The 24,091-nt window shown below is 35.2% G+C and overlaps 6 protein-coding genes across 6 annotated transcripts; 1 reads left to right on the forward strand and 5 right to left on the reverse strand.

The window, feature by feature from the left end:
- Positions 1-494: 494 nt before the first annotated feature.
- On the reverse strand, positions 495-1,767 carry LOC106402793 (jacalin-related lectin 15). Its single transcript, XM_013843583.3, has 3 exons — positions 1,623-1,767; positions 1,307-1,521; positions 495-932 (listed from the first exon to the last, which is right to left on the reverse strand). The coding sequence occupies exons 1-3, from the start codon at positions 1,654-1,656 to the stop codon at positions 681-683; spliced, it is 501 nt and encodes a 166-aa protein (XP_013699037.1). The 5' UTR covers positions 1,657-1,767; the 3' UTR covers positions 495-680.
- A 4,881-nt stretch (positions 1,768-6,648) lies between these two features.
- On the forward strand, positions 6,649-8,925 carry LOC106404214. Its single transcript, XM_013844949.2, has one exon. The coding sequence runs from the start codon at positions 6,649-6,651 to the stop codon at positions 8,923-8,925; it is 2,277 nt and encodes a 758-aa protein (XP_013700403.2).
- A 392-nt stretch (positions 8,926-9,317) lies between these two features.
- Positions 9,318-9,847, reverse strand: LOC106404215 (uncharacterized protein At4g04775-like). Its single transcript, XM_013844950.1, has 2 exons — positions 9,692-9,847; positions 9,318-9,620 (listed from the first exon to the last, which is right to left on the reverse strand). The coding sequence occupies exons 1-2, from the start codon at positions 9,845-9,847 to the stop codon at positions 9,318-9,320; spliced, it is 459 nt and encodes a 152-aa protein (XP_013700404.1).
- Positions 9,848-10,605: 758 nt separating this feature from the next.
- Positions 10,606-14,529, reverse strand: LOC106404802. Its single transcript, XM_022704268.2, has 6 exons — positions 12,992-14,529; positions 12,325-12,901; positions 12,101-12,210; positions 11,536-11,858; positions 11,373-11,454; positions 10,606-11,289 (listed from the first exon to the last, which is right to left on the reverse strand). Exons 1-6 carry the CDS (start codon positions 13,844-13,846, stop codon positions 10,606-10,608), a joined length of 2,631 nt encoding a protein of 876 aa, XP_022559989.2. The 5' UTR covers positions 13,847-14,529.
- A 679-nt stretch (positions 14,530-15,208) lies between these two features.
- BNAC06G05230D lies at positions 15,209-16,417 on the reverse strand. The gene has a single exon (XM_013846655.3). It carries the CDS (start codon positions 16,019-16,021, stop codon positions 15,461-15,463), a length of 561 nt encoding a protein of 186 aa, XP_013702109.1. The 5' UTR covers positions 16,022-16,417; the 3' UTR covers positions 15,209-15,460.
- Positions 16,418-16,974: 557 nt separating this feature from the next.
- Positions 16,975-21,801, reverse strand: LOC106406059 (homeobox-leucine zipper protein ATHB-15-like). The gene is made up of 15 exons (XM_048760458.1): positions 21,011-21,801; positions 20,767-20,926; positions 20,594-20,694; positions 20,419-20,509; positions 20,240-20,335; positions 19,805-20,158; positions 19,659-19,733; positions 19,466-19,578; positions 19,197-19,386; positions 18,938-19,114; positions 18,323-18,403; positions 18,113-18,247; positions 17,603-18,040; positions 17,380-17,529; positions 16,975-17,297 (listed from the first exon to the last, which is right to left on the reverse strand). The coding sequence occupies exons 1-15, from the start codon at positions 21,217-21,219 to the stop codon at positions 17,151-17,153; spliced, it is 2,517 nt and encodes an 838-aa protein (XP_048616415.1). The 5' UTR covers positions 21,220-21,801; the 3' UTR covers positions 16,975-17,150.
- Positions 21,802-24,091: the final 2,290 nt, after the last annotated feature.

A 24,091-nucleotide genomic window follows, 5' to 3' on the forward strand; every position in this document is an offset into this window, starting at 1 on the left:
GATTTCCCCTGCTCAATTCACATACCTCTTTTACCTGATCGGGTGTATTTTTGTCAGTTGTTTTAGGTTTTTACGTCTATTGTTGCAAATTGGCAAATTAAAAAAATGTCCTACCAAAATGATACTTCAAATTGTATACTTTTAATAGACGACTAACGTATTTCTAAACTTTATTAACGATCGTAAAAGTCATTAATGACATAACTCACAATTTTATTGATCGAGTTCCTAGGTGTTTTCTCTTTATTATCTTGGCTGATGTATGCATTAGATATAAGTCAATGATAGAGATGCGGATATAAAATGAAATAATTTAATTTTGTATTTTTTTTGAAAAATCATTCAATTATTAATTGAAATTTTGGTGGAGAAAATTGTTTGGATTCAGATATGTTTTCTATGTTATCAAATTTTTAAGTGTAAGGAGCAACTTAATATATATGGTGATATAAAATGGCAAATTTATTTATTTGGAAGTGGACTTGGTCTGAACAAAAAAAAAAAATATATATATATATATATATATATACCTTATTGCAATTTGTAACGTGAAGCGATTGAATAAGTGAAAGGCACGCCAAAACAACAAGGAAGATGATACAAAGTCAATTAGTACAGATTCAAAGCAACATAAAAATCAAACTGATGAATCTTGTACATATAGCTTTTCGTTGGAACTCTTATATTTCCATATTAGCAGGGGGAAGCGGTGCGAAATAAGCTCCAAGAGAGTTTAGGTTTTTATCAGAAGATCCATGAAACCCAGTGATCTTCTTGTCTTTCACTTGAAGTTTAAACTTGGTACCAAGGTTGTACCCCATGAGTGCAGAAGTTCTGGTGTTGGTCTTGACCACAAGGCCTTGTATCGCACCCTCGTCGTAGTAACACTTAACAGATACGATATGCTCATCAATGGTATGGTTAAGATCAAACTGCAAAATGTGTATATCCACAAGAAGAATATGATGAGCATATAAAGCATTTATAAAGAGTTGATAACATTAACTAAACCTAGACCGGGTCTAACAAGAAGCCATAAAGACATTGAATCATTCCTAGGGAAATGGAACAGGAACAGTATGATACGCTTTGATAAAGTCACGTTCCAAGGAAATAATATCGGTTTATTTTACGAACGACGAAAAAAAAAGTCAACTTCGAACTAGCCATATTGGTCCATGCGATCTAACAAAATCAAAGATCGTCAAAAAAAAGTCAACTCTTGGTTTTGAAAGAATGTAAAATTTATTCAAAGATGGCAGCAAAACCAAGCAAAAATTGATGAATCGATGATATGAAAACGTACCGAGTCAGTGAAATCTTGACCCAAGCCACCATGGATTGGTCCAGTTTCAGGTTCCCCGTTCTTGACATAATCGAACTTGATGGACTCTATGCCTTCGCTACCCTCTCGTATATAAATCTTTGATACACCCTCATGATGAGCTCCATCATCCCATTCTTTGCCTCCATTTCCGCCTTTCGCTTCCAACTTTTGTGCCATTGGGAATGGATTTGAATCTGATGATAGAAAGAGATCATGTCAACTTCATAAGTCGGATGAGTTTTTCTAATTATGGAATTAAATGATTAGAAGTATGCATCTATAAAGATTGTTGTACCTGATGGACCTTCAGAAGAGAGAGGGCTTTGCATCTTTTGAAGTATATGTTTTTGTTAACATCAAAATGCGGTACTTGTTTAGAAGTAACACCAAAACATGATGCAATTGATTGTGAATATAAAACTTATAATCAATATAAAAGTCGACTACTCGATTGTGAATATAAAATTATAAACTAATAATCAATACGTGGATTGCTTTAGTTCATTTTAGAGCATGTTTATTGCAGGTCTCTTAAGTTGGATTTTTTAGCGTAATATAGAAAAGTTAAGAGACGTCTCTTATATCTCTTATTTAAAAGACGTTTTTTAGTTTATATCTCTTATTTAAGAGACGTTTCTTAGTTTTTAACTGAAAAAACTAAGAGACTGTAGTTTTTTTTTTTTTTTGATCAAAAGAGACTGTAGTTTATATTACCCAAACCGAACCAACCTAAAAACCTACAGTAAACATGATATTATATAAGTTGTATTATATAACTTGGTTCAACATGGTTGGGTGAGTGAATAAAATGGGCCGAGCGGCCCATAGTTTTAGCCTTTGATCTTTTTTCTAGCTTTGGTTATGTTGTAAATCCATATGACTAAAAGGGAGATTACAGCCTAACACTTTTTCTACTCGTATTGTTAAACTGTCCACATAACAATCATCAGTAATTATCAAACTAATTAAATTGTAGATGATAAACACACACAATAATAGAAAGAAGAAGTCCTTATCCAATGAGAATCTCACAAAGTATCTAGAAGTATGTCTCCGAGTAGGTGCCTTTTTTTTTGTCATCCCGAGTTGGTACTACCAGCACAAAAGCTGCTGCAATAACTATATTTTTCTTTGAGCTGATCCACATAGCTTAATAAAGCTTCATCTTGGTCCTTCAAGTAACAACTTTATATGCAACTCTATCTTGAATCATTGGATATTATTTCTTTTAATTGTTTACTAGATCTCAATCCGCGCAACCGTACGGATTTGTGTTTTCATTTATTTTTATATAAACATTTTGTTTTCAATTCTAAATTGGTATATATTATAATATATATGTGTCTATCAATTTTTAAAACATAATAAGTTTACGATATATTTTGTCATTGAATAGATTATTTCAAACTTTCACATGTATTTGTATCTTCTTCTATATATATATATATTTTCGGATTATTATTTCATTATTAAAATCGTAATTATATATATAAAGATTGATAAAATATTGTTTTACTGTCATATTCAAAAATATTGTAACATTTCACAAATTTAGAAAGTTTTTAAAAAATTAAACTTTTCGTTTCATAGATTTATATTATCGAGTAAATAATTAAACATTTAGTTTTTTTAAATTTTTAAAATAAACTATATAGTTTAAAATTTGTTTTTATTGGTTTAAGGTACTAAAGATTAATATTGTTAGATAATATGATTTTTGTTATTTAAAAAAAAATTATAATTTTAAAAGTTAACATCAACAAATATTTAAATAATTAACATATGGAGGTATAGTATTACAACATTAAATTATATCTATTTAATTTATACTATCTATAAATCCAATGGATCATCTATTGTTTAAATCTAATTATTGATAACCCAATAAAAAATTTTGGTAGGTCCAAAATTTAAATGATAAGATTAGAAATTAAATGTAACATGACTTTTTAGAAATATGTCTATTAGATCTATTTTTAAAAAAAAATTACACATGAATCAAGGTTGTGACTTCTGCTTTAATATATAAGATTTAAATTTAAAAAAAATAAAGGTAAGCAAAACTCTCTCTGGCCCAGTTCCCTAGGTGTGCCGCTTCCATGGCTTCTCCCTATAGTTTCAGCTTGGTCCCTCACTCTTCTACCTTTTGACTTCTGTTTTGACCTCAAAATCAAAGATATTTTCAATCCACAAACTTTTAACATGTCACTGTTTTAATTATTTTATCATTATTTTAAATAATGTGTATATATTTATTTTAATATATAGCGCAGGGCCTATGGAAGTCTTGAGCCGGGCCTGGATGTATGTACTCGTTTAATCTATATATATAGCTTTCACCATTCTATGTTAGTTCCAGTCAATTTAACTTTTGATAGATCTTACATGTATACTCTAGAATTTGATTTTGGCTATCTTATACGCATAGATTACGTAAAACTACAACACACATCCGTTAAAAGCTTAAGCATCATGATTTCAGAATATAAATATGTAATATGCATACATGTGTGTGTGTTTATAACACTTGCATAACTGTCTTAATCACTTTTATATCTCAACTAAGAAAAGAATAGTTTAGACCTCGCCCTTCAATCTTGATTTTGGAATCTAAAAAGAGGAAAAATAATGTGATTTACTAAAGTTTTTTTTATTGAGGGAGAATTTGTGAAATAGCCAAAAAAAAACTAAAATTAGATTTATAGAGGGAGCAACATTAACTAAACAAATTCTCCCTCAATAACACGACTCCGTATTTAATTTGAATAATTACAACAAATATATAACTCTTATAAGGACGGTTTGTGATATGATCGAAATATTTACGAACATCTCTCTTATATAAGATTAAAATTTAATTAATTAATTAATTTTTGTTAATTTTAATAAATAATAAAAATTTATAAAATTTTACATTTTCTATAAATTTAGTTTTATAAAAACACTATTTAATTTTTTTCAAAAAAAAAGTTTGTACACATGATATCCTCGTCAGCAACGTAGCATCCACGCGAACAAAAGTGGATGATGTGGCAGCTGATGTGGCGACTAGTGTATGATTTCGCCAAAACATTATAAGTCGGGTATGTTTCGGCATGGCCATATAAGTTCAGGTATGTTTTGGCACTGCTACATAAGTCGGGTATGAATTGAACATATTGTGATATGTTGGGCATGAAACCGTTTTCCCGCAATTTCCCTTATGTAAACATAAAAATAGTAAAAGAAAATTAAAGAAAAAAGTTGGAAAGATTAAGAAAGTACTTGTCTAGATTTTGCTTTGAGGAAAGAGCCAAACAGCTTGCATGTACACTTTAAGTTTCCTGTTTTATTCCATCAAAGTTTTTTTCATCAAAGTTCTTTTTGGTTCTTTTCATCAAAGTTGCTATCAAATATATCACCACCATCACAATATAATTTTCTATTTTAGAGCATTTCCAACATGCTCTAAACCCTCAAATTTTGAGGTTTTTGGTTCTCCAACACATCTTTAAATCTTCAAATTTTGAAGATCTGAATAGTGAAATCTTAAATTTGAGTGTTTACTGTTCACATCTTTAAAACACTATTTACTTTTCATTTTAGTTCTTTTAATTATATAACTTTCATATAATTATATTAGTATTAATTTTTGTATCACTTTAATCTTTTTAATATATTCTGACTAAATATTCAAATATATTTTTAATATATATGTTATCATTGATACATAAAGTACATAAATATGTTAAAATTTTAATTAAACTATCAAAAATAGAAATGTAATGTATATATAGTTTAATCATTTCATATCTCTTTTTTCTAATTATGCATTTTTAAAAGATTCTGTTTAGGAAAAAATTGGTGAAAACCAAAATATCTATATCTATATATAAATTATAAATATTATGTTTAACACTTTAAATTTGTATGTATTATTTATCTGTATAAAGTATAATAACTATAATTGAATTATATTAAAATCGAGGACTAAAATATAAATTACAGAAAATTTTAAAAATAAATTTGAGGTTTTTTATTGGAGTAATTCACTCTCAAACTCTTATTTTGAAAAATTTTTGGCCTTCAAATGAGGTTTTTTGTTGGAGATGCTCTTATAAGGTACATGGTTTTGGAAAGTGAGACTGCACATTAACCACTATAAATTTCATATAACGACTATGCATATAGTAAACCTTTTGAAAGCTTTTAGTAAAAAAAAAAACACTCTCAAACTCTTATTTTGAAAATTTTTTGGCCTTCAAATGAGGTTTCTTGTTGGAGATGTTCTTATAAGGTACATGGTTTTGGAAAGTGAGACTGCACATTAACCACCATAAATTTCATATAAGGACTATGGGTATAGTAAACCTTTTGAAAGCCTTTAGTAAAAAAAAAAGGTCACTTCTTGGATGTATCCTAGTTAGGATAACATGCAAATAATTGAACTGCTAATAGCATGACCGTTGGTGTCAACCCCACATTGGTGTCAACCCCACTAAAGTATCTCACAGTTGTAAACATTAGTAATTTATCATATAATTTTATTTTTAGATAAATTTTAAAGAAAAAATTGCCAAAACGGAATAGAAAAACAAGCACATTGTCCCTTTGCCATAAATCTCTTTTTGGTCAGATTTGGACTTAGGTACCCCAGATGAACTTTGAAAAATCATATCAATTATTTTAAGAATCCTAAAAATATGGAAAAATATACAAAATGTATATAAACAAGAGACAAACATATGAAAAATACTTTGGTTGACTAAATAATTGTGGAACACAATTTCATATTTTGGTCTACCGATGGCAGAAAACATAATCTAGTGTCTACGAGGATGTAGATTTCATATTCGGTTAACTACATAAATATCTGCAAACACCAGAACTTTAAATCGACCATTTGTTATAATTCTAGCATGATAGAATTGAACGACTACTCTTTCTTTTATTTCTGAACTTCGGTAGACATGGTAGAAGTAAACGACTACCATAACTTTTATTTCTGAACTACGGTAGATTTGATTAACTATTATTTCCTAATATAACTACAGAGGCCAAATGACAAAATCTGCCATGTTTCACGAGTCTGCCATAATATTATTCCATAATCTACCACATTCCTTTATTCTTCGGACAACGTAATGTACGTTCTACGAATTTCGAATTGTATATTTTTCTTAAATATCTCCATAATCTTGTAAGAGAATATCTTCTAAATCTATTTTCCTTAAATTTCGTGTATTCCAAGTAAATTTTTTTTAAAAAAATCGTGGTCTTCTTCTTGGTGAGAGGATTTTGATATTTTTCATCCAAAAATTTTGAATTTCTTGTTGAAGAAGATGCATATCTATGCTTCTTGTGGGTTGTGGAAATTTGATCCCCTTAAAGGATGGGGATTTACGGTTGATAAGAACAAACGAGGTAGAGTATTGTACATGGAATTGACAAGTTCCTTTGAAGACCTAAGGCGTATGGTTTTAGAAGATTTTGGAATTGACCAAAACCTTGTCGAGCTTGAGTTAAGCTACTTACCTATGGAGTTAATCGGTTCAATAGACTGTCCCCCAGTTATCATTGAGAGTGATCGGCAAGTCAAAAATTTTCTTACTTATGTACGTGGAAAAACTTCTACAAGCTTGTGTGTGTCTACTTCACCTATCAGTGGAAACAACAGCAACATTGGGGTTGATAATGAGAAATCTAGCTCGCCTATCAGAGAACAAGGTGAACCTTCCTCGTTTCCACCTCGAGATGACAGTGTTCGTTCATCTGAATCAAGCAAGGATGTTGAAGATAATTCCAACTCAAACGCCAATAAAGAAGATGATGTTCTCGCCATTAAAGCAAAAGAAGACGATAATGGAAAAAGTGTTCGGTTTTCTATGGTGGATGTTGTGAAGAGGGGTGAAACGTTTCAAAACAAAACCATGTTGAAAGCAACTATGGAAATGTCGGCAATGACGCATAATTTCGATTACAAAGTTGTGAAATCTGACAGAAACCTTTGGTACATCCGATGCAAATACAACCCTTGCAAATGGAGTGTTCGAGCTGAGGGGTTATCAGGTTCCACATATTTCATCATCAAAAAATATGTGGCGGATCATACATGCGCTGCGTCGAGTATGAATAATGGTGGTCGGACAGCTTCTGCAAAGACAATTGGCAGTCTAATAATGCATAGGTATGATGGTGTGAAAGAAGGTCCCAAAACAAATGATGTCATACAGATTATGAGGATGGAACATGGATGTGAGATATCTAAGTCCTTAGCATGGGATGCTCGGGAGTTTGCAATTAGCATGGTTAGAGGTATTCCAGAGAAGAGTTTCGGAAAAATTCCAAAGTACTTGCACATGCTGAGAGAAGCTAATCCAGGAACGCATACGTTTTATGAAACCGATGTTGATGGTAGATTCAGATTTCTCTTCGTTTCGTTTGGCCAATCAGTACGAGGTTTTCAGACAGCCATGCGACAAGTTCTTGTGGTAGATGGGACATTTTTGAAGAGCAAATACAAAGGGGTCTTACTTGCTGCGACCGCTTTAGATGGAAACTCTAACTTGTATCCTGTTGCGTTTGCGGTTGTGGACTCAGAAAATGATCGTTCATGGGATTGGTTTATGAGACAGCTAAAGGTTGTTATTGCGGACGAGCATTCTCTAGCTTTTGTGTCAGACAGAAATGCCTCACTTTGTAAGGCAATAGAGAATGTGTATCCTCTTTCTCATCATGGAATTTGCATCCACCATTTGTTGAATAATGTGGTCACACATTACAGAGGAAAGGGACTGGCTGGATTGATTGCAAAAGCTTCTAAAGCTTATAGAGTCATTGATTTTCAGAAGCGATTCCAAGCTGTCTGCAATATTAGTCCAGCTATTGGAAAATATTTAACAGATGCAGATGTTACAAAGTGGGCTCGCTGTCAGTTTCCAGGATTCAGGTATGACATCAGAACGACTAACCCAGCTGAATCAATAAACTCTGCTTTGCGCACACCAAGAGAGTATCCAGTCATTCCTTTGTTGGATAGCATCAGAGAAATGCTGACCCGTTGGTTCTTCGAACGGCGCACACGAAGCAGGAAGCACACAAAACCATTAACTATTGCCATCGAGAAAAAGATAGACAGGCGGATTAATAAGGGTAAAACGTTTCTGGTTCAGCCAGTTGATGAGTACCGTTTTTTGGTTCGCGGAGATACAATCGACTGCCTGGTTGATTTGGATAGAAGAACCTGCTCATGTGGGAAATACGACCTACTGAAAATCCCATGTAGACACGCAATCAAGGCTGGTTTAACAGTTGGTCGAGCCCCATCCTCACTAACGGATGAAATGTACACGACTTCCACTTGGAGAACAGCTTATGAAGAAACTATCAATCCAATAGGTGTTCCGGAGGATAGTTGGGTTGTTCCAGATGATGTCTGGAATGCTAATGTGGAACCTCCTGAATCAAGAAGAGGAGCAGGAAGGAGAAGAAAGCGCAGATACGAGACGGTCGAAGACAAACTTCGTTCATCGCAAGGAGCTGAAGAAAAGAAGAGGCGCAGATGCAGTCGATGTGGCGAAGAGAATCATAACAGAGCTACATGCGACAGAGTGATTTAGCCAGTTCGTTGTTTTGGATTTTTCTTGCTTTTGATTAGCTTGTTTTTCATTATGGTGTTGGTTACTTGATTTACTCGTTTTGCTTGGTTTTGGATTTTTTTGTTCTTGGTTATGGATATTAGACATCGTGTTATCTCTCTTGTATTTTTACTAGCTTCGTGAACAACATGAAGGAGAAGAAAATTGTGAACTGAAGCTACTAGCTTTGAAACAACATGAAAGAGAAGAAAAGTATTAGAATGTGAACTGAAGCTGATAATAGTCAGCAACCGAGAGTCAACAAGAAGCCATCAAGTGTATTATAGGCGATCATAATGAAAACAATAATGCAATCTTAAGCTATTTTGAACCCATCAAACTCAAACGACAAGCAACCAATCACTGAAACTTCCTCAGACAGTCAGAGAAGTCCATATTCCCACGATTGCTCCCACAACAACCATAGCAACCGTCGTAATCTTTAGCTTCTGTTTCATATCCTGTGCAACTCTAGCAATCTCCAAGTTCACCTTCTCTTTGAACTTTTCTGACATCTCAGCTTCAACTCTAACAATTTCGGACTTCACTTTTTCCATAACCCTTTCTTCAAACTTTGTAATCTCTTGAGCAACTCTCTCATGTTTCGCATCTACCATCCGTATCTCGTCAATCAAAGCTTCATCAATCCATTTAAATAGATGATTCTCAGTTTTTCTCTATAGCAAAAGAAACCAAAAAACAGTCAGTATGGTGTTATGTGGAACACGAAATTGAATCATGGACTTACATCTCTTGCGATTTGACATCTGTAGAATCGTCGATACCTATTCTCCGCCGTCGATGAACCAAAAGTGGTTATACCCTCGCCACACCAACATCTTGTGGGCACACCATGATTAGAGATGCGAGGAAAACGAGCAGAAGAAGTCGTCGAACTGGTCATTGTTAATTCGTTTCGAGACTCACAGGATTCGCAGACAAAGAACCCTAATCCCCTTTTCTCTCAAATTTATTTTCTTAGGTTTCGACAACTGAAAAGAAAATCACGTCTTTGGGGGTGTGTGGATCCGGGTTCAGGGTCGGGTTTTAATATACTTAATTTTTATTTTTTAACCAGAAACAGTATACTGGGCCTACTGGGTAACTCCAACTTAAAATCGTCTTTTGAATATACTTAATTTTTATTTTTTAAAACAAAAAATTATTTTTCTTTCTTTATGTGATTTAGGGTATTGTATTTGAAACCTATCTATACTAAAGTTTTTGATATAAATTCAAGCTAATTTAGGGTGTAGGGTATGAATCATAATTAATGTAGGATTTAGGGTATGAATCATAGCTAATAAACGGTTTAGGGTATGAATCATAGCTAATAAACGGTTTAGGGTATGAATCATAGTTAATGTAGGATTTAGGGTATGAATCATAGCTAATAAACGGTTTAGGGTATGAATCAAAGTTACTTTAGGTTCTAGAGTATGAATCGGAGCTAATTTAGGGTTTACGGTATTTTAGAGTTTAGAGTATATAATGACACCCTATGTGATTTATTTCCTTAAAGTAATTCATAAAACAGTAAAATAGTAGAAAAACCAATAATTCCATAACAATAAGAGTAATGTAAGAATCAATTAACCATGTCTTAAACCCAAAGAAGAAACAAACTTGAAATCTAAGAGGATCAAGCTAAAAATCATGAAGTTAACCGAGGTCAACAGGTTTCACCGGAGCACGTTTTGGAGGCTTAAATGTAGACATCCGAGATTGCAAGACCGCATCATTTGCTGCTTCCCAAAGATCAAAAGCTATCTTGTGTCGGGCTTCTTTGATGTTCTCGTCGTTCACCAATGAGAAATCTAATCCAAGTAGATGGCACTCTATGAACTTCAATGAATAAGCACCACAATCATTACCACTCATGTTTAGGCCGCGCATGGGGACATATGAAACAGTATACTGTTTCACATTGAAATCTTTCTTCCTCTCTGGCGACTGGACTGCCTTGACGATTCGTGGAATGAGGACGGCAAAAGCTTCGATGACCCTGTTGTTCTTCTTACCCCCACAATCGAAGACATCAATTGTCCGGTTCACAAGATTGACGCAAATAGAGATCCAGTGGATTTGGTTAACACATATAGGGATGTAGAGACGATCGACATCAACGCTCCATACTGAACCTGTGCTTCCATGATATGGAAGCTCGCCTCTTCCATACTCGAGAAAATTGTCGTCGATTTTGTACCCTCTCCTGTTTCCATCTAACTTCCCATAGGCCGTGATAATCTGATTACTGAACATACAGTTCAAAAATGCGACTCGGTCTGGACTCCACCGACGCAATGTGGTTTTCTCCCGAAACAAATACATCATGGCGTCCATGTCCTGAAAAAGACAATACAATTTTGTTTAGGAATGAGAACCAACAACAAAAAGCAATCTGCAAAATATTTCAGAGCTAAACTCACAAAGTTCTTCAACCAAATATTAGGCCCAATAATCCGCGAGGCTAACTCTGCATCAAATGTAGATGACCCAATCTGAAGTACTCTGTAAAAAGAAAGCATTGCTGAGATGTTAGTGAAGAGGTAGATTTGAGGAAAAATAAATAAAACAATTCAAATAACTTACGTGGGATTCAATGTCCATTCAGTTAGTTTGGCCCATTTGTCTTCTGGAAGGAAAACTAATTCGTAGTCTTTCGCTTTGCAACGAACTTCTATATCATCACTATCAATCAAGAAAGGTGTTTTGAAGATCTGTGGCCGAAAAGAAGTCATTGGCGTAGTGAAATCAGAAGGTCCTTCGGACTGCTTGTCTTGAGATGGATCAAAACCGTCAACATTTGACTCTTGTGTAAGGTTACCCATTGTCTTCTGTAAGTACTCTTGGGTCCCTATATTCACATCTAAGGTGCTAAATAAGCTGCCAAACACATCAGACAAATCTGCATCCTGGTTATGAAACACAAAACATGACATTAATATTTTTTAAAGAAAGATTCCATCCTTATAATGATATCACACAAATGATCCAAAACATCATCCTTACATAATTATTACACACAGCAAAGACAACATCATTCTTAAAATAATATTACAAACCGCAAACCGAGTACATGAAAAAGAAAAGCAACCAAAGACATGAAAATATAACAGCAACCGAAGACATGAAAAATGATCTACTTCTTGTTTACCTTTGTCTGAGACCTTGTCTTCGCAGCATTCGCAGGACCACCATTGTGAGCAGTCGCAGAAGCTCGACTGCGATAAGGAGCAGAAGCCGCACTGCGAGAAGGAGCAAGATCTGGAGTAGAAACCGAAGCAGGAGCTTCAGTAGAAGCCCGAGTAGGAGCAGGAGGACGACCAGAAACCGAAGCCGGAGCAGTGGCAGCAGCAGCAGCACCAGCAGCAGCAGCACCAGCAGCAGCAGCAGAAGGAGTCCAAAACGGATCAGTACCACGAGTCTGAGTATTAGCAGGTGCACCACCCTGAGTCTGAGATGAAAGGATCTTCTCCTCTAATTTGGTAAAGCGGTCTTCAATAATCTCACGTACCTCGAGGCCTAAGGCAGTAAAAGAAGAGTTAAACATACTCTGGATATAGGACTTCATTTCCTCTTCAAGATCTCTATATTTCTCGGTTGATCTTTGGCAAAGTAACCTCTTCTTCCTCGACTCCGCACCAGTATCCCGAGACCTGTTCTTCCTCTTCTTAGTAGGAGACACACGGGTGCTTTCTATTTCTTCTTCAATGTCAGTTTCACTTGTCTCTACAGCCGCTTCCTCATCTGAACCATCTTCCTCAGAACTGTACTGAAATGGTTTCACTGTTTCCTTATAAGCCCAAACATGCTTACTCCAGTCATACTTGTTTCGCTGCATGTCAATGATTAGATCAACTCTTTCATCCTTCATCTCACAGACTCGAACAAACTCGGCATCAGTAATCACGTCTTTGAAATTTCCAGATGTAGAAATGGATGGAAACACATCTCCCTACAAAAAAAAAAATTAAAACAGGTTAAAGACGCACCAATTTAAGAACTATGCACATCAATAACATCAATTAAAGGAAACAGAACTTACGGTGGAAGCAAAATTAGACTCTATGGTAATAATATCCTCATAGGAAATCTTAGCAGATCCTTTCCAATTTCTGCACCTCATGGTTTTCACGCCTTCTCTCAGTTTCTGACCCAAAAGAGACCCAATGTCCGGAACAGCTTCCATCAACCAAATCTGAAGTGCATACGAGAATCCATCTACGACATAACTGTTTTGCGTCTTCACTTTATCCCTAGCGTTGATAATGGAACTCACCAGCATATCAAAAGAGTGAAGACCCCACGGATATTTCCTCATCTTCTCGAAGTTCATCACGAGCTTGATGTACTTGTATGGGATCCACACCTTCTCATCCTTCGCCATAAGAATACCAGCAATCACACACAAATAGACCAACCGCAGCCTATCAACACGAGACCATGTATTACACAACTTCACATGAACCTTCCTGATTTGCTGAACCGAAATATTTTTCTGTCTCCTTAGCAACTTACTCCAAAACCCTCCATCATATTCCCAGTCATCAATCTCCAAGTCGGGCTCGTCATTGTATTTCAAACCTGTGATGGCATAGAATTCTTGCATTGAAAATCTGAGAGGCCTCCTAGCATAATGGAACCACAACTCATAACGCTTTGCGGACAGAAGCTGCTTGCAAACGAAGGTGTGGATCGCTCTTGCCGAAAACTGAAGCTTGTGTACATGAATGGCCACAATCTGAGCAAATAGCGGATCCTCCGACACTTCTTTGTACTCGTCTGGACAGTACTTCGCCACCTTCGCAAGTATGGAAGTTCGACAACTGTTGTTGACCTTCTCAACTTGTGTTTCAGTTCCCTCTTTGAATAAGCATTTAGGCAACTGATCAATCGTCATACCTATAAACAATGCAAGAAACACAATCACTACAGTCAATATTTATAAACGCATGCATCATAATATAATTCACAAGATAAAACAAGAGTTACTAGAGATCGGTTGCTACAAAAACAAATTAACCAAAGCTCAAAAAAGTAGGAAATTTTGATAAGATTGAAGCCTAAATAATAATTCACAGAAAAAAGAATCGAAACTTATGACATTCAAAATCGATCTTAAACAAGCTCAAGTAAGAGATACAAAGACATGCAAAAAATTCATAAACAAACCTGAGGAGAATCGATTGGTTTGCTTGAAACTATGGCTGAGAGAGTGAGAGCGGAGCGGTGAGGCACGAGTTCAGTTATCGGCGAGGTACGAGCTTCAGCGGTCTTCGGCGACTTAATTGAGAACGAGTCGCCAAGTGAGACGAGGTCTCTGAGACTTCGATTAAGAAGAAGAAGAACACCGGCGGAGTATTACCGGCCAAAACGACACCGGCGACGGCGAGATCCCCTTCAAATCGTTCTTTCTCTCTATCGCTAAAGGAGGAGACAGCAATTAGGGTTCATCGAGCTTGGGGGAAATTTTAGTCGATTTTTTCCCTTTTGTATATATTTTTTTTTAATAATTAAATTAATTAAAAATAATAATAATATTTTATTAACATAATTAAATTAACAAAAACGTTTAAAAGATTAGATTAGAGGTTTAATTGGGTTTACAGAAAACATTATGGCATTAGGACAACTTATAATTCATATTATGGCAAAGGGACAATCTACTTGTCTTTTTATTCCATATTTCCAATTTTCCCAATTTTAAATCAGATAGAAAATGATGAACTAATCGGTAATTCACACATGTTAGAAAAATATCTAAAATTTGTTTGTTGGATATCTCTGCACCGAACCCAACTCTTCTTCTTTCCACATTCTTTTTCATTTTCTTTCCACTTTTTCATTTTTTTTCATTTATGTTTAATGTCTATCTAAATACTTTGGTAGATACTACCAATAAGGTTTGCTCTACTAAGATTCAAACCGTACGAAATAGTAGATACTATTACTAACCAAAGGTCGATACAGAGAATATTTCCCCATACATCTTTATTTGAGACAACAAAACAGATAAACAAGTAATTTTTATTTTTTTGATAAAAGGGCTTATAAACTAGCAAATTTAAAATTATATATTATTTCATATTGATTAAGATGACTGTGACTTAACAAAAAAAAATGAAAAATTATATTTAGCATTTGAGTTTTTAAAGCGCGCGAGAGGTCTCTTGCTAATGAATTCATTGGATAAAGGAACAAAAAGAGTATTCATTGGATCAAAAAAAAAGAAAAAAAATTAACTAAACAGTTGCATGCAATATGATTGTGAAAGTTTGTGGATCCAGAGATTGATAGTTTTGCTTTAGTTACAACAAATTTACAAAGAACAGTTATTTTAGTAATTAACCCATAACAATATTTTGTTCATATATAGTATCCAATTGTTTCCAGAAATGCGAAAATAAAACCCCCCAAAAACATCATTACATCTTTGCAATAGAACCAGCAAAAGGAGACAATAAAAAGAAAAACAGAGTGAAAAAATATATGAAGATACACAATGATCAAACACTTAGCTGGACTCTAACATCTTTTTCTGCTGATTCAAGTTATTGTAAAAGTTCTTTATGAAATCATCAGCCGCTTGGTTTACTTGTCTTCTTGCCACGTCACCATTTCCCGGGGTCAACGGAAACGGTGAGTCCGTTACTCTTAACGGCCTTACCAGTGGAGTCCGTCCAAACCCGGGAAAGTAAAGAGACAAAGCCTTTGAGAAAGCCTCTGGCGTAACGTTTCCTTTGTCGCTAACGCCGTTAAGAAGCTCAAGAACTGCTCTAGCAGCGGCTGCGTCGTCGTCAAGCGTCTGAGGCGTTTGAACACACGAGAAGAGACTACTGTGGCTTAGATGTGCAGTTGCGGCAGCTGATGAAGCAGCGTTTAGAGCGTTTGAGGAAGTGGAGTCGGCGGCGTGGACGCGGCGACGGTGGTGGAACATAAGATTCTTGCCGCGTTTGAGAGTGGCGCTGAAGTCGGCGATGAGTTTGTGTTTTCTGACGCGTTTGCGGATTATGTACAAGAGAAAACGTACGACGTTCCATAGCTTCTTGGTTATTTGTACGTTTTGATGATCCATCTGATCTTTACATAGAGAGAGGGATGTGTAATATATTTTTTGAGGTTTGGTTACTTACGAGCTAAGGAGAAGAAATGTGAAGGATTTATAAAGGAAGAAAGTGAGAAAAGAGGTGCGAAAACGTGCAATATATTATTACAAAGATTATAAAGACAAAGCAAAAGCTTACTGGAGCATAATTATTGAATCCATGTCACTTTAAAAGAAAACAAATAGTGTTTATGGATTAAATTTTATATTTTAGATTAAATGTTTCTTTAATTAGGATGTATGGTTTATTGTAGCATCTGCTTAATTTTGAAATTATAAAGTTTTCTAGGGTAAGAGTTCGATCATGATTATTTCCAAATCTTTCTTTAGTACCAGGAGATTTCGGACTAAAGTTCATACAAAAAAGCAAGCACTGATTTTTTTAATGCGTATATAATTATTATTAACTATGACTGAAATCAAAGTAATTTTGGCAAAAAATAAAAGTAAATTTTTCAAAGAAAAAAAACTATATATTAGAGCAAAATACATGATTCAACCGTTTGATGCATCTAGCATTTTATTCTTGAGGAAGTTGAAGTTTATAGGCAACGTTAAATTAGATAGATATGTTTTGGCTATATATTATCAAAGATTAGAATGAAATTACGATCATTAAAACAAAAATATAATCACGAATACAATGAAGGACTTAATTAGTTCAACGTAGAAATGTGACCATTTGATATCGACATAGAATAAACCAAACCAAATAATGAAAAAGAAGAAACAAAAAAATTATATAAGGTGGAAGAGTGGTATAACCAAACTTTCACGTATAACTTTTCTTACTTTTTAGATTGCACTATGTAATATGTAAAGATAGCCATAATCTCTACATGAATTTTATAGGTCTTGCTTATATGTTAAATAATTCTTGCGTCTTGTTCTTAATATATATCGACAGGAAACAGAGTTCGAACTTAGATAAAAGATCATCATCACACATAATCAAATAAACCACAAACATCATTTTTCTCGAGTTTTCAAACAAAATACTGTTAATGTGTTCAACAGCAAACATCAAGAACACAACAGAGACCGTCTTACAGTACAACCAAAGTATCTTCTGCAATAAAAACAGATTATTTTTGAAGTTTCAAACAAAGGACCAGTTGATGAACACAAAGCAGATACAATGAGCGTTCTCTTCTTCATTGAGTACTTTCCAAGCAACTGCTCTCTCGTATGAAACTGGCCTCCCCATGCTTGACAGACATATCCCACCTTGAAGACTCGCGAAACCCTAAACCAAAATATCCAGTTAAAGGCCACATAAAACCTGATCAAACTACTACACAAATCAAAGTAGAACGTTGTTAAAAAACCTGTTGCATGATCTGTGGGAACTCAGAGCAGAGAGTCTTTCTTCCATTGTCATCAAATATCTTCTCTAAAGAGATATCTTGAAGAGAAACCAATGTAGTCTCAAGCATGTCAAGCCCCGCCTGGTTTGCAAATGTGAAGACTGGCATGGCCTAAACAAAAAAGGTTAAAGAGGATCAGTGAGTAATAAAACATTCATTGAGTGTTTGATGTTTAAGTCAGTACCTTCATTGAGCAGCAGATGATAGCATCTGTATGATGCCAAAGGTTCTTGAGAACAGATTCACTGCCTTCACTTGTTGATTTAAGTAGCTCAACGCCCATGTAGCACCTGTAACTCTGGCAGATCCAACGAGCAAGTGTTTGGGCTTCAGGAGTACCCAAAGGAGTGCGCAGACCGACTTGTGAACTGATGTGAGAAGGAGAGAGAGCCAATGCAACTCTCTGAACCGATGAGATAATACCACGAACGTACTGCCTAGCCATGGATGCTACATGTTCTTGCATATGGCTCTCAATACCGAACTCAAACGCTATTGTCATCACAGATCTTGCACATGTACCCGAGATTCCTGATTGATCGGTTGAAGCTTTTGTTGTTCCGGCTGGACCAATCTCCAGTGCTGAAGCAAGATCCAAGGTTCGGTTTGGACTAGATACTTCCTGCTTTTTGGGTCAAGACAAGCTTTAAGAGTCTGAAAACTTTTAAATGGTAAAAAGATTATTTGTTCTAACCTTTGTGGAATCAAGAGGGATGATACGGAAGCCAGAAGGAAGCAGAGGCGCATCATCAGCAAAGGAAGCATCAATTGGAGCAAATATGAGTTCAGCGCATGTTCCAACAGCATTTTCATCCATTCCGCTACAAAGCTAATCACAAGATGAATGTATTATTAGTGATCCACATTAAAGTCTGATGCAGAGGAGACAATCTAAAGTTCTTACTTGTAAGAGGAAGATATCTCTTGGAACGATTGCATCTTCAGGGGAGTGGCCAAGACCTTCCAGTTTGATGACTTCCATGGACTAATAAGTAATAACAAAGAAACACCACGAAAGCTTACAAATCATTTATATGTGAAAGCTTATAAAATCATTGATAAAGCCTTATTAATCATTTCTAAAAGTATAGTAAAATATTTATGAAACCTTATGAATCGGTTATAAAATTACCAAAATAATGTATAATGATTTATAAATTTAATTTAAAAGCTTATAAATTGGTTATAAGAGTTTTAAAATAATGTATAAGTGATTGTAAATGTTTTATAAATTTTCTTCATTTTTAGTGATGTTATAAACCCTTGCCTATTTTTACAAGATTTTATAAATTATTTTATAAGTTTTTAACCCCCTCAACAATAATCCATTAACAGTGTTCCGTACAAAATAGAAGGAATTCTAGATGGATGATGACAAATGTTAAAGGTTTGTAAACAGAGGGTTTAAAACGTCAAGTATTTTATCTTCCGATTCAAAAATAGTTTAGAGGTTTTATCACTAAAAACCAAATCTAAAAAGAACAGACAATCAAATAGTACATAAGAAGCTTGAACTGACCTCTTCATGCTCAATAGTGTGAGCAAGTGGAAGTATAACTTGCCCACCGAATCCTCCAACCCTGGCACTACAAGGCCCCACTTTAACAGCTGCTGCCAAATATGCATCAATGTTGTTGTCAGCCCATTCTGATCTGTGCTCCCTCAGAAACCTAAGCAGGATTGCCGGAGGAACATTCTAAAGTTGCAAAAAAAATCCAAAACAAAAGAGTAAGGAAAAGTGTTGAAATAAACATAAATTGATCTATAACTGCACCGACCTGTAAAAGCATGGAGGCTTTTGCGCATAAGACCACACTGCTAACAGGAGTAAAGCCATTGGAAAATGCAAGGTTCAAACCCATCAGCTTGTCTGGAGAAGAGTTCACAGTGATTGTGACATCATCCATGCTGTCTCCCATCACCGACCATCCTTCATCAGTGAAACCATTAACAGCCTCATTGAAGCCTCTGTAGGACAAAAAAATGTATTAGACAAAGCAAATTACTAAATCAATAAAAAGGGAAAAAGTGAAGAATAATCAAAAACCTGCTTAGCCTTTGACTCAAAGCTCGTAAGGCAGCAGGACGCCGTCCCCAGCCATTGACGCTACTGTTAGTCTGAGACACCTCTTGTGCTATTTGCTTGAGTTGGCGCAGCACCTTTGAACAAAAAAGAAACAATGATTCAAAACATCAAAAAAGCAATTTTAGGAATAGTTAAAGTTTTGAAGTTCACTCACTGCCATTGTTGTCTTCTGTGCAAGTACTTTTGGTGACTCGTAGAGCGGACGCAAGACCTCAGGGACACTACAAGCCTATTTAACAAAACAGTCAGGTTTAACATTCTCTGATGCATTGAATAGTATAGAGTGAAGATTGTTGTTACCTCCAAATCCATATGATCAACAATGTGTATGATGGAGCCACCACCATCACAAGGACGTATCAAGTACCCACTGGGTAGCATCTCTGCTCTAACAAAATGTTGAACCAGTGGCATGCTAGGACCGTTTTGAGTGCTCTTAAGAGACCTCTCGCACACCACAAGGCTGCCATCTTCTAGAACAGATGTGTAACGCAACAACCAGAAGTCGCGTGGTGGAGCCAACGTAGTTGGTGCATAGAGCTGCATATAAAGCAGCTCAATGGTTCCACCGTTGGCGGTTGGCAACACATTCATAACATCAACAGCTCGGCATTCGCGGAACCACGAAGGCCGATCCTTGACGATCTCTGCGACCTGTAAATAAAGAGAGAGCAGATCAATCTAAGGTAGAGTAGTAGAAGATTGCATAAGGAATGGTTCTATCTCTACACGTACCCTTGTAGGCTCGAGACCCACTAGGCCACAGGCGCGTGCTGCCACACCTGCGCAACCGTGAGAAATAGAAATGATTCCAATGGAATCCGGACCAGGCTGTTACAAAAAACACAAAGGCAAACCGTTACAGAGAAGAAGAATGATTCACACAATTAGAGAAAGTGGACCAAGGGGCATACCTTCATTCCAGGCATCTGTACCCACTCAACAGCGGTTCCAGTTGCCTTTGAAAGAAACTCTGCTAAAGTTTCTTCTGCAATGGACAAAAGTCTGCAAACACACAAAATTTAATTCAGAAATATAACGTAATTGTGCAACTAAGAGAGTAACATGTTCTCTCACTAAAGCACTAACCCTGCAGGACTAGCATCTCTTGGAGGATTCTGTGATGCTAATTGGTGCTGACCACTCGTCACAACCGATTCACAGCTTGTGTCTTTAGCTGGAAGGGTAGGCTGGAAAAAAAAAGATAAAAAAAAAATCAAAATGAAACTCTTTTATTGTAAGGAAGCATTAAAGAGTCTCACATTGGGAGTGTGTTGACGGAAGTAGCTGTTTTCATGAACCAGCTGTGACACTTGCTTCTGCAACCTATCATTCTCCTCCATCAACAGCTTGTTCATCGCCGTCAACTTCCTGTTCACAGCTTGAAGCCGTGAAGCCTCTTTCCTCTGTTTCTCTCTGCATCTGAAGTTCATAAAAGATTAGATCAAAGAAACTTCCATTTATTACAGTCCCCAAAACTGCATTAAGGAGTGTTAGTATCATTACCTTCGGTTCTGAAACCATACTTTGATCTGTTTAGGCTCAATGTTAGAGAGAATAGGACACTCTCTGATCAACTGCTGACGGCGGATGGAACTGGGTTTAGGACAGTCATGATAAAGCCTCTCAAGTGCTTCAACTTGCTCAGGTGTGTACCTCACATACTTCCCGTTGTCTAAGCATCCCATCTTCCCATCTTTGCAAGACATTGCCATTACTCCTTAATACCAAAGTCTACTCCTTTCTAACAGAACATAACCTTATCAAACCCCACAACTTAGTGAACGAGACAGAGCTTTTAGATACTCACTGCTCTTCCATCTCAAACTCCTAAGTAACCTTCAGAATATCATTTGCCTTATATAACTTAGAACACAAGACTTATCCTTTTAAGGACAAAATACAAAACACAAGAAAAAGACTTTTGTTTTCCCCCAAAGATTACAACTTTCAGCTTTTTGCAAACACCCAGAAAAGAAAAACACAAATAGAGACCTCAAAAAACAAGAAAGCTACAACCTTTATGTTCTGTTTTCTCGTGTCGGTACAGAATCACCGAGTTGACTCAGCCATTAGAAAACCCGAGTTCCCAGATAGCCATATCAGTTAATAGTTCTCAAACCCATATTCTCCATTTCCGAGCTTTCATTGAAAAGAAAAGTAAAGCTTTATTATGAAATCTAATGAAAGGAGGAAACTAGAGACTACGAGGAAGAAGACGTAAGAGTATGTAGAGAAGGAATCATGGAGGAGCTACTACTGTTGTTATGTTTATCTACTCTCTCTCTCTCTCTCTCTTTTTCCTCTGCTTATTCATGGCAACTTTGATTTTTTTGGCTTTTCATTATTTAATTTTATTTTTATTATTTTTAATCAATGATGATTTGATAGTGGCACACTGCATCAAATATTTTTTGTTTTTGTTTTATTTTTTCAAGTTGCGTTTGTGAATTAACTTTCTCGTTGGCATTCTCTTTTTCTCTTCTGCTGATTGGCACATTGCATACCTCACCACCACCTCGAGGATAAACCCAAATCTCTCTTTTGGTTTGTTTTACCTTACTCGAAATGTCTAAATTAGCCTCCACTTGTAATTAAACTGTCAAATTTTTCACTTCAAAAAATACTACAATAGTAAAAAAAATACTATAGACAAACTTTGTTTTACTACAAAAATACTATAGACAAAACTTACAATTCCAAAAATGCAAACATTATGACAAATTATAAGTTTCTAATTTAAAAGAAATTAATTATAAATAGATTGTTTTATAACATTTATATATTAGTATTAATCTCTTAATTTTATATACAATTTTAACATATTTTCGGAGATGATATATTTTAGTGTTTATGGTAAACTAAATTTTACTTTAGAATTAATAAGAAAATCTTTTGAACTCTTTAGTTGTACTAACAAAAGAACAACTCATATCATATTAAGTTTTATATAATTTCAACTAAACGTTAATTAATAATGAGTAAATTAATTAAAAACTATATATTAGTGTTGATATTTCCAAAATCTCGAAATAAACATTAGTTTTTTACTTTTTTTCAAATTATACTGAATAACGGTTCTCATTCAAACTACTTTCCAAATTGTTGTATGTAAGTTATGTTTTCTTTTGAAAACCATAAGTAATGTTTAACCATGTTATTAACCATTTGTATGACGACGGTAATTATGAAATGAATGACTGTATAGTTAAATACTTGAATCTTACATTACGCTGACCAATGAGTAGTTGCTACGAGGAAAGTGGAAGAGGGGCATAATGTGTAATAAAGTGGTAAATTGAAGGGTAAGATCAGAGCGGCAATGGGAAATAGTCAGAAGCGTATAAAAATAAGCAAATGGCGTGGGACTGTGGGAGAGAGGTCTGCGTAGAGATGCAGAGACAACATCATTACCTTCTTTGCATGCGTCTTCGCGTCTTAAAGCTGAAGCCTCTTTCTTTCTTTTTTTTTCTTTCTTTTTTGTCAACTCTATTTCAAATTTATTAAACTAAACTTACTTTACCACTTCTACATTTAATGTCTGTAAAAATGTTGTAACAAAATGGTACTTTTTGTTAGCATAATGTTTAATTGTTCATCATGATGAAAATAATTGTCTAGTTTGAGTGGTTTCAAGTTTCAACATCTAATGATGAAAAATATTTATTGTTATTGCATTAAAACACGGAATTGATTACGTTTTAGAAGTCTAGAGTTTAGACACGTTAACTACAAATCAGGCCTAAAATGTAATGTAGCCCAGCCCATTAAATATCGCAGCTAGTGGTGCTATGCGAGGTCATTTTCGTCATTTTATTTTGAAATTTTGCCCGGTTTGAGAATCTTTCTCCCAAGTTAGTAATTGGATCTTTTGAGGAACTTTGTTTCTTGTCTTCTTTTCGCTAATTGTGTCGTGCCAAGGTTTATATTCTTTTAGTAGGGATAGTTTTAGTGGGATTCGCCATTGTTTCTTTACGAGCACTTTCGGTGGACTTAAGAATATAAATGATGTTGAATTTGTCACCAAGGCCGGCTTTGAGATTCCAGGACCTGTGACAATCTCTATGCAAATTTTTTTTTTCTAAATTTAGATGCCTAAAAAAATTTCGGAAGTTTAGTTTTTTCTAAAAATTTTGGGGGCTAGTTACGAATGTTTCATTTAGTATCGTCCAGAGGCGACCATGTTTGTTACATTGATCTAGTTGAAGTTTGGATTGGTGTGCTTAGCCATTGTCTCTTTTCATGAGTTATTTCTATTGGTTAGATATCATTGCTTAATGCTCTAGAGATTCAGCTTCTATCATTGCTTAATACTCTAAAGATTCAGCTTATCAAAATTCATATCAGATCTGGCAAAAGAAATATTTTTTCAGTGTTCAGGAAAGAATATCACAGCTCCTACTAAAGGCAAGTCAGTATCAGGCAGCCCACGCTCTCACGTAAATGCTTAAATAATCTAGTCACGCTTAAACTCAGTGGCAAACAAACAACAAGAGAAATTGATAAAGAGTAGTGAATCACTGTCTCTACATATGGTCAAAGAAAAGTGTATCAAGTTTCTTTATTACTAACTGATCATACTAAGTT

The sequence above is a fragment of the Brassica napus genome, chromosome C6, assembly GCF_020379485.1.
Source record: "Brassica napus cultivar Da-Ae chromosome C6, Da-Ae, whole genome shotgun sequence".
NCBI lineage: Eukaryota > Viridiplantae > Streptophyta > Magnoliopsida > Brassicales > Brassicaceae > Brassica > Brassica napus.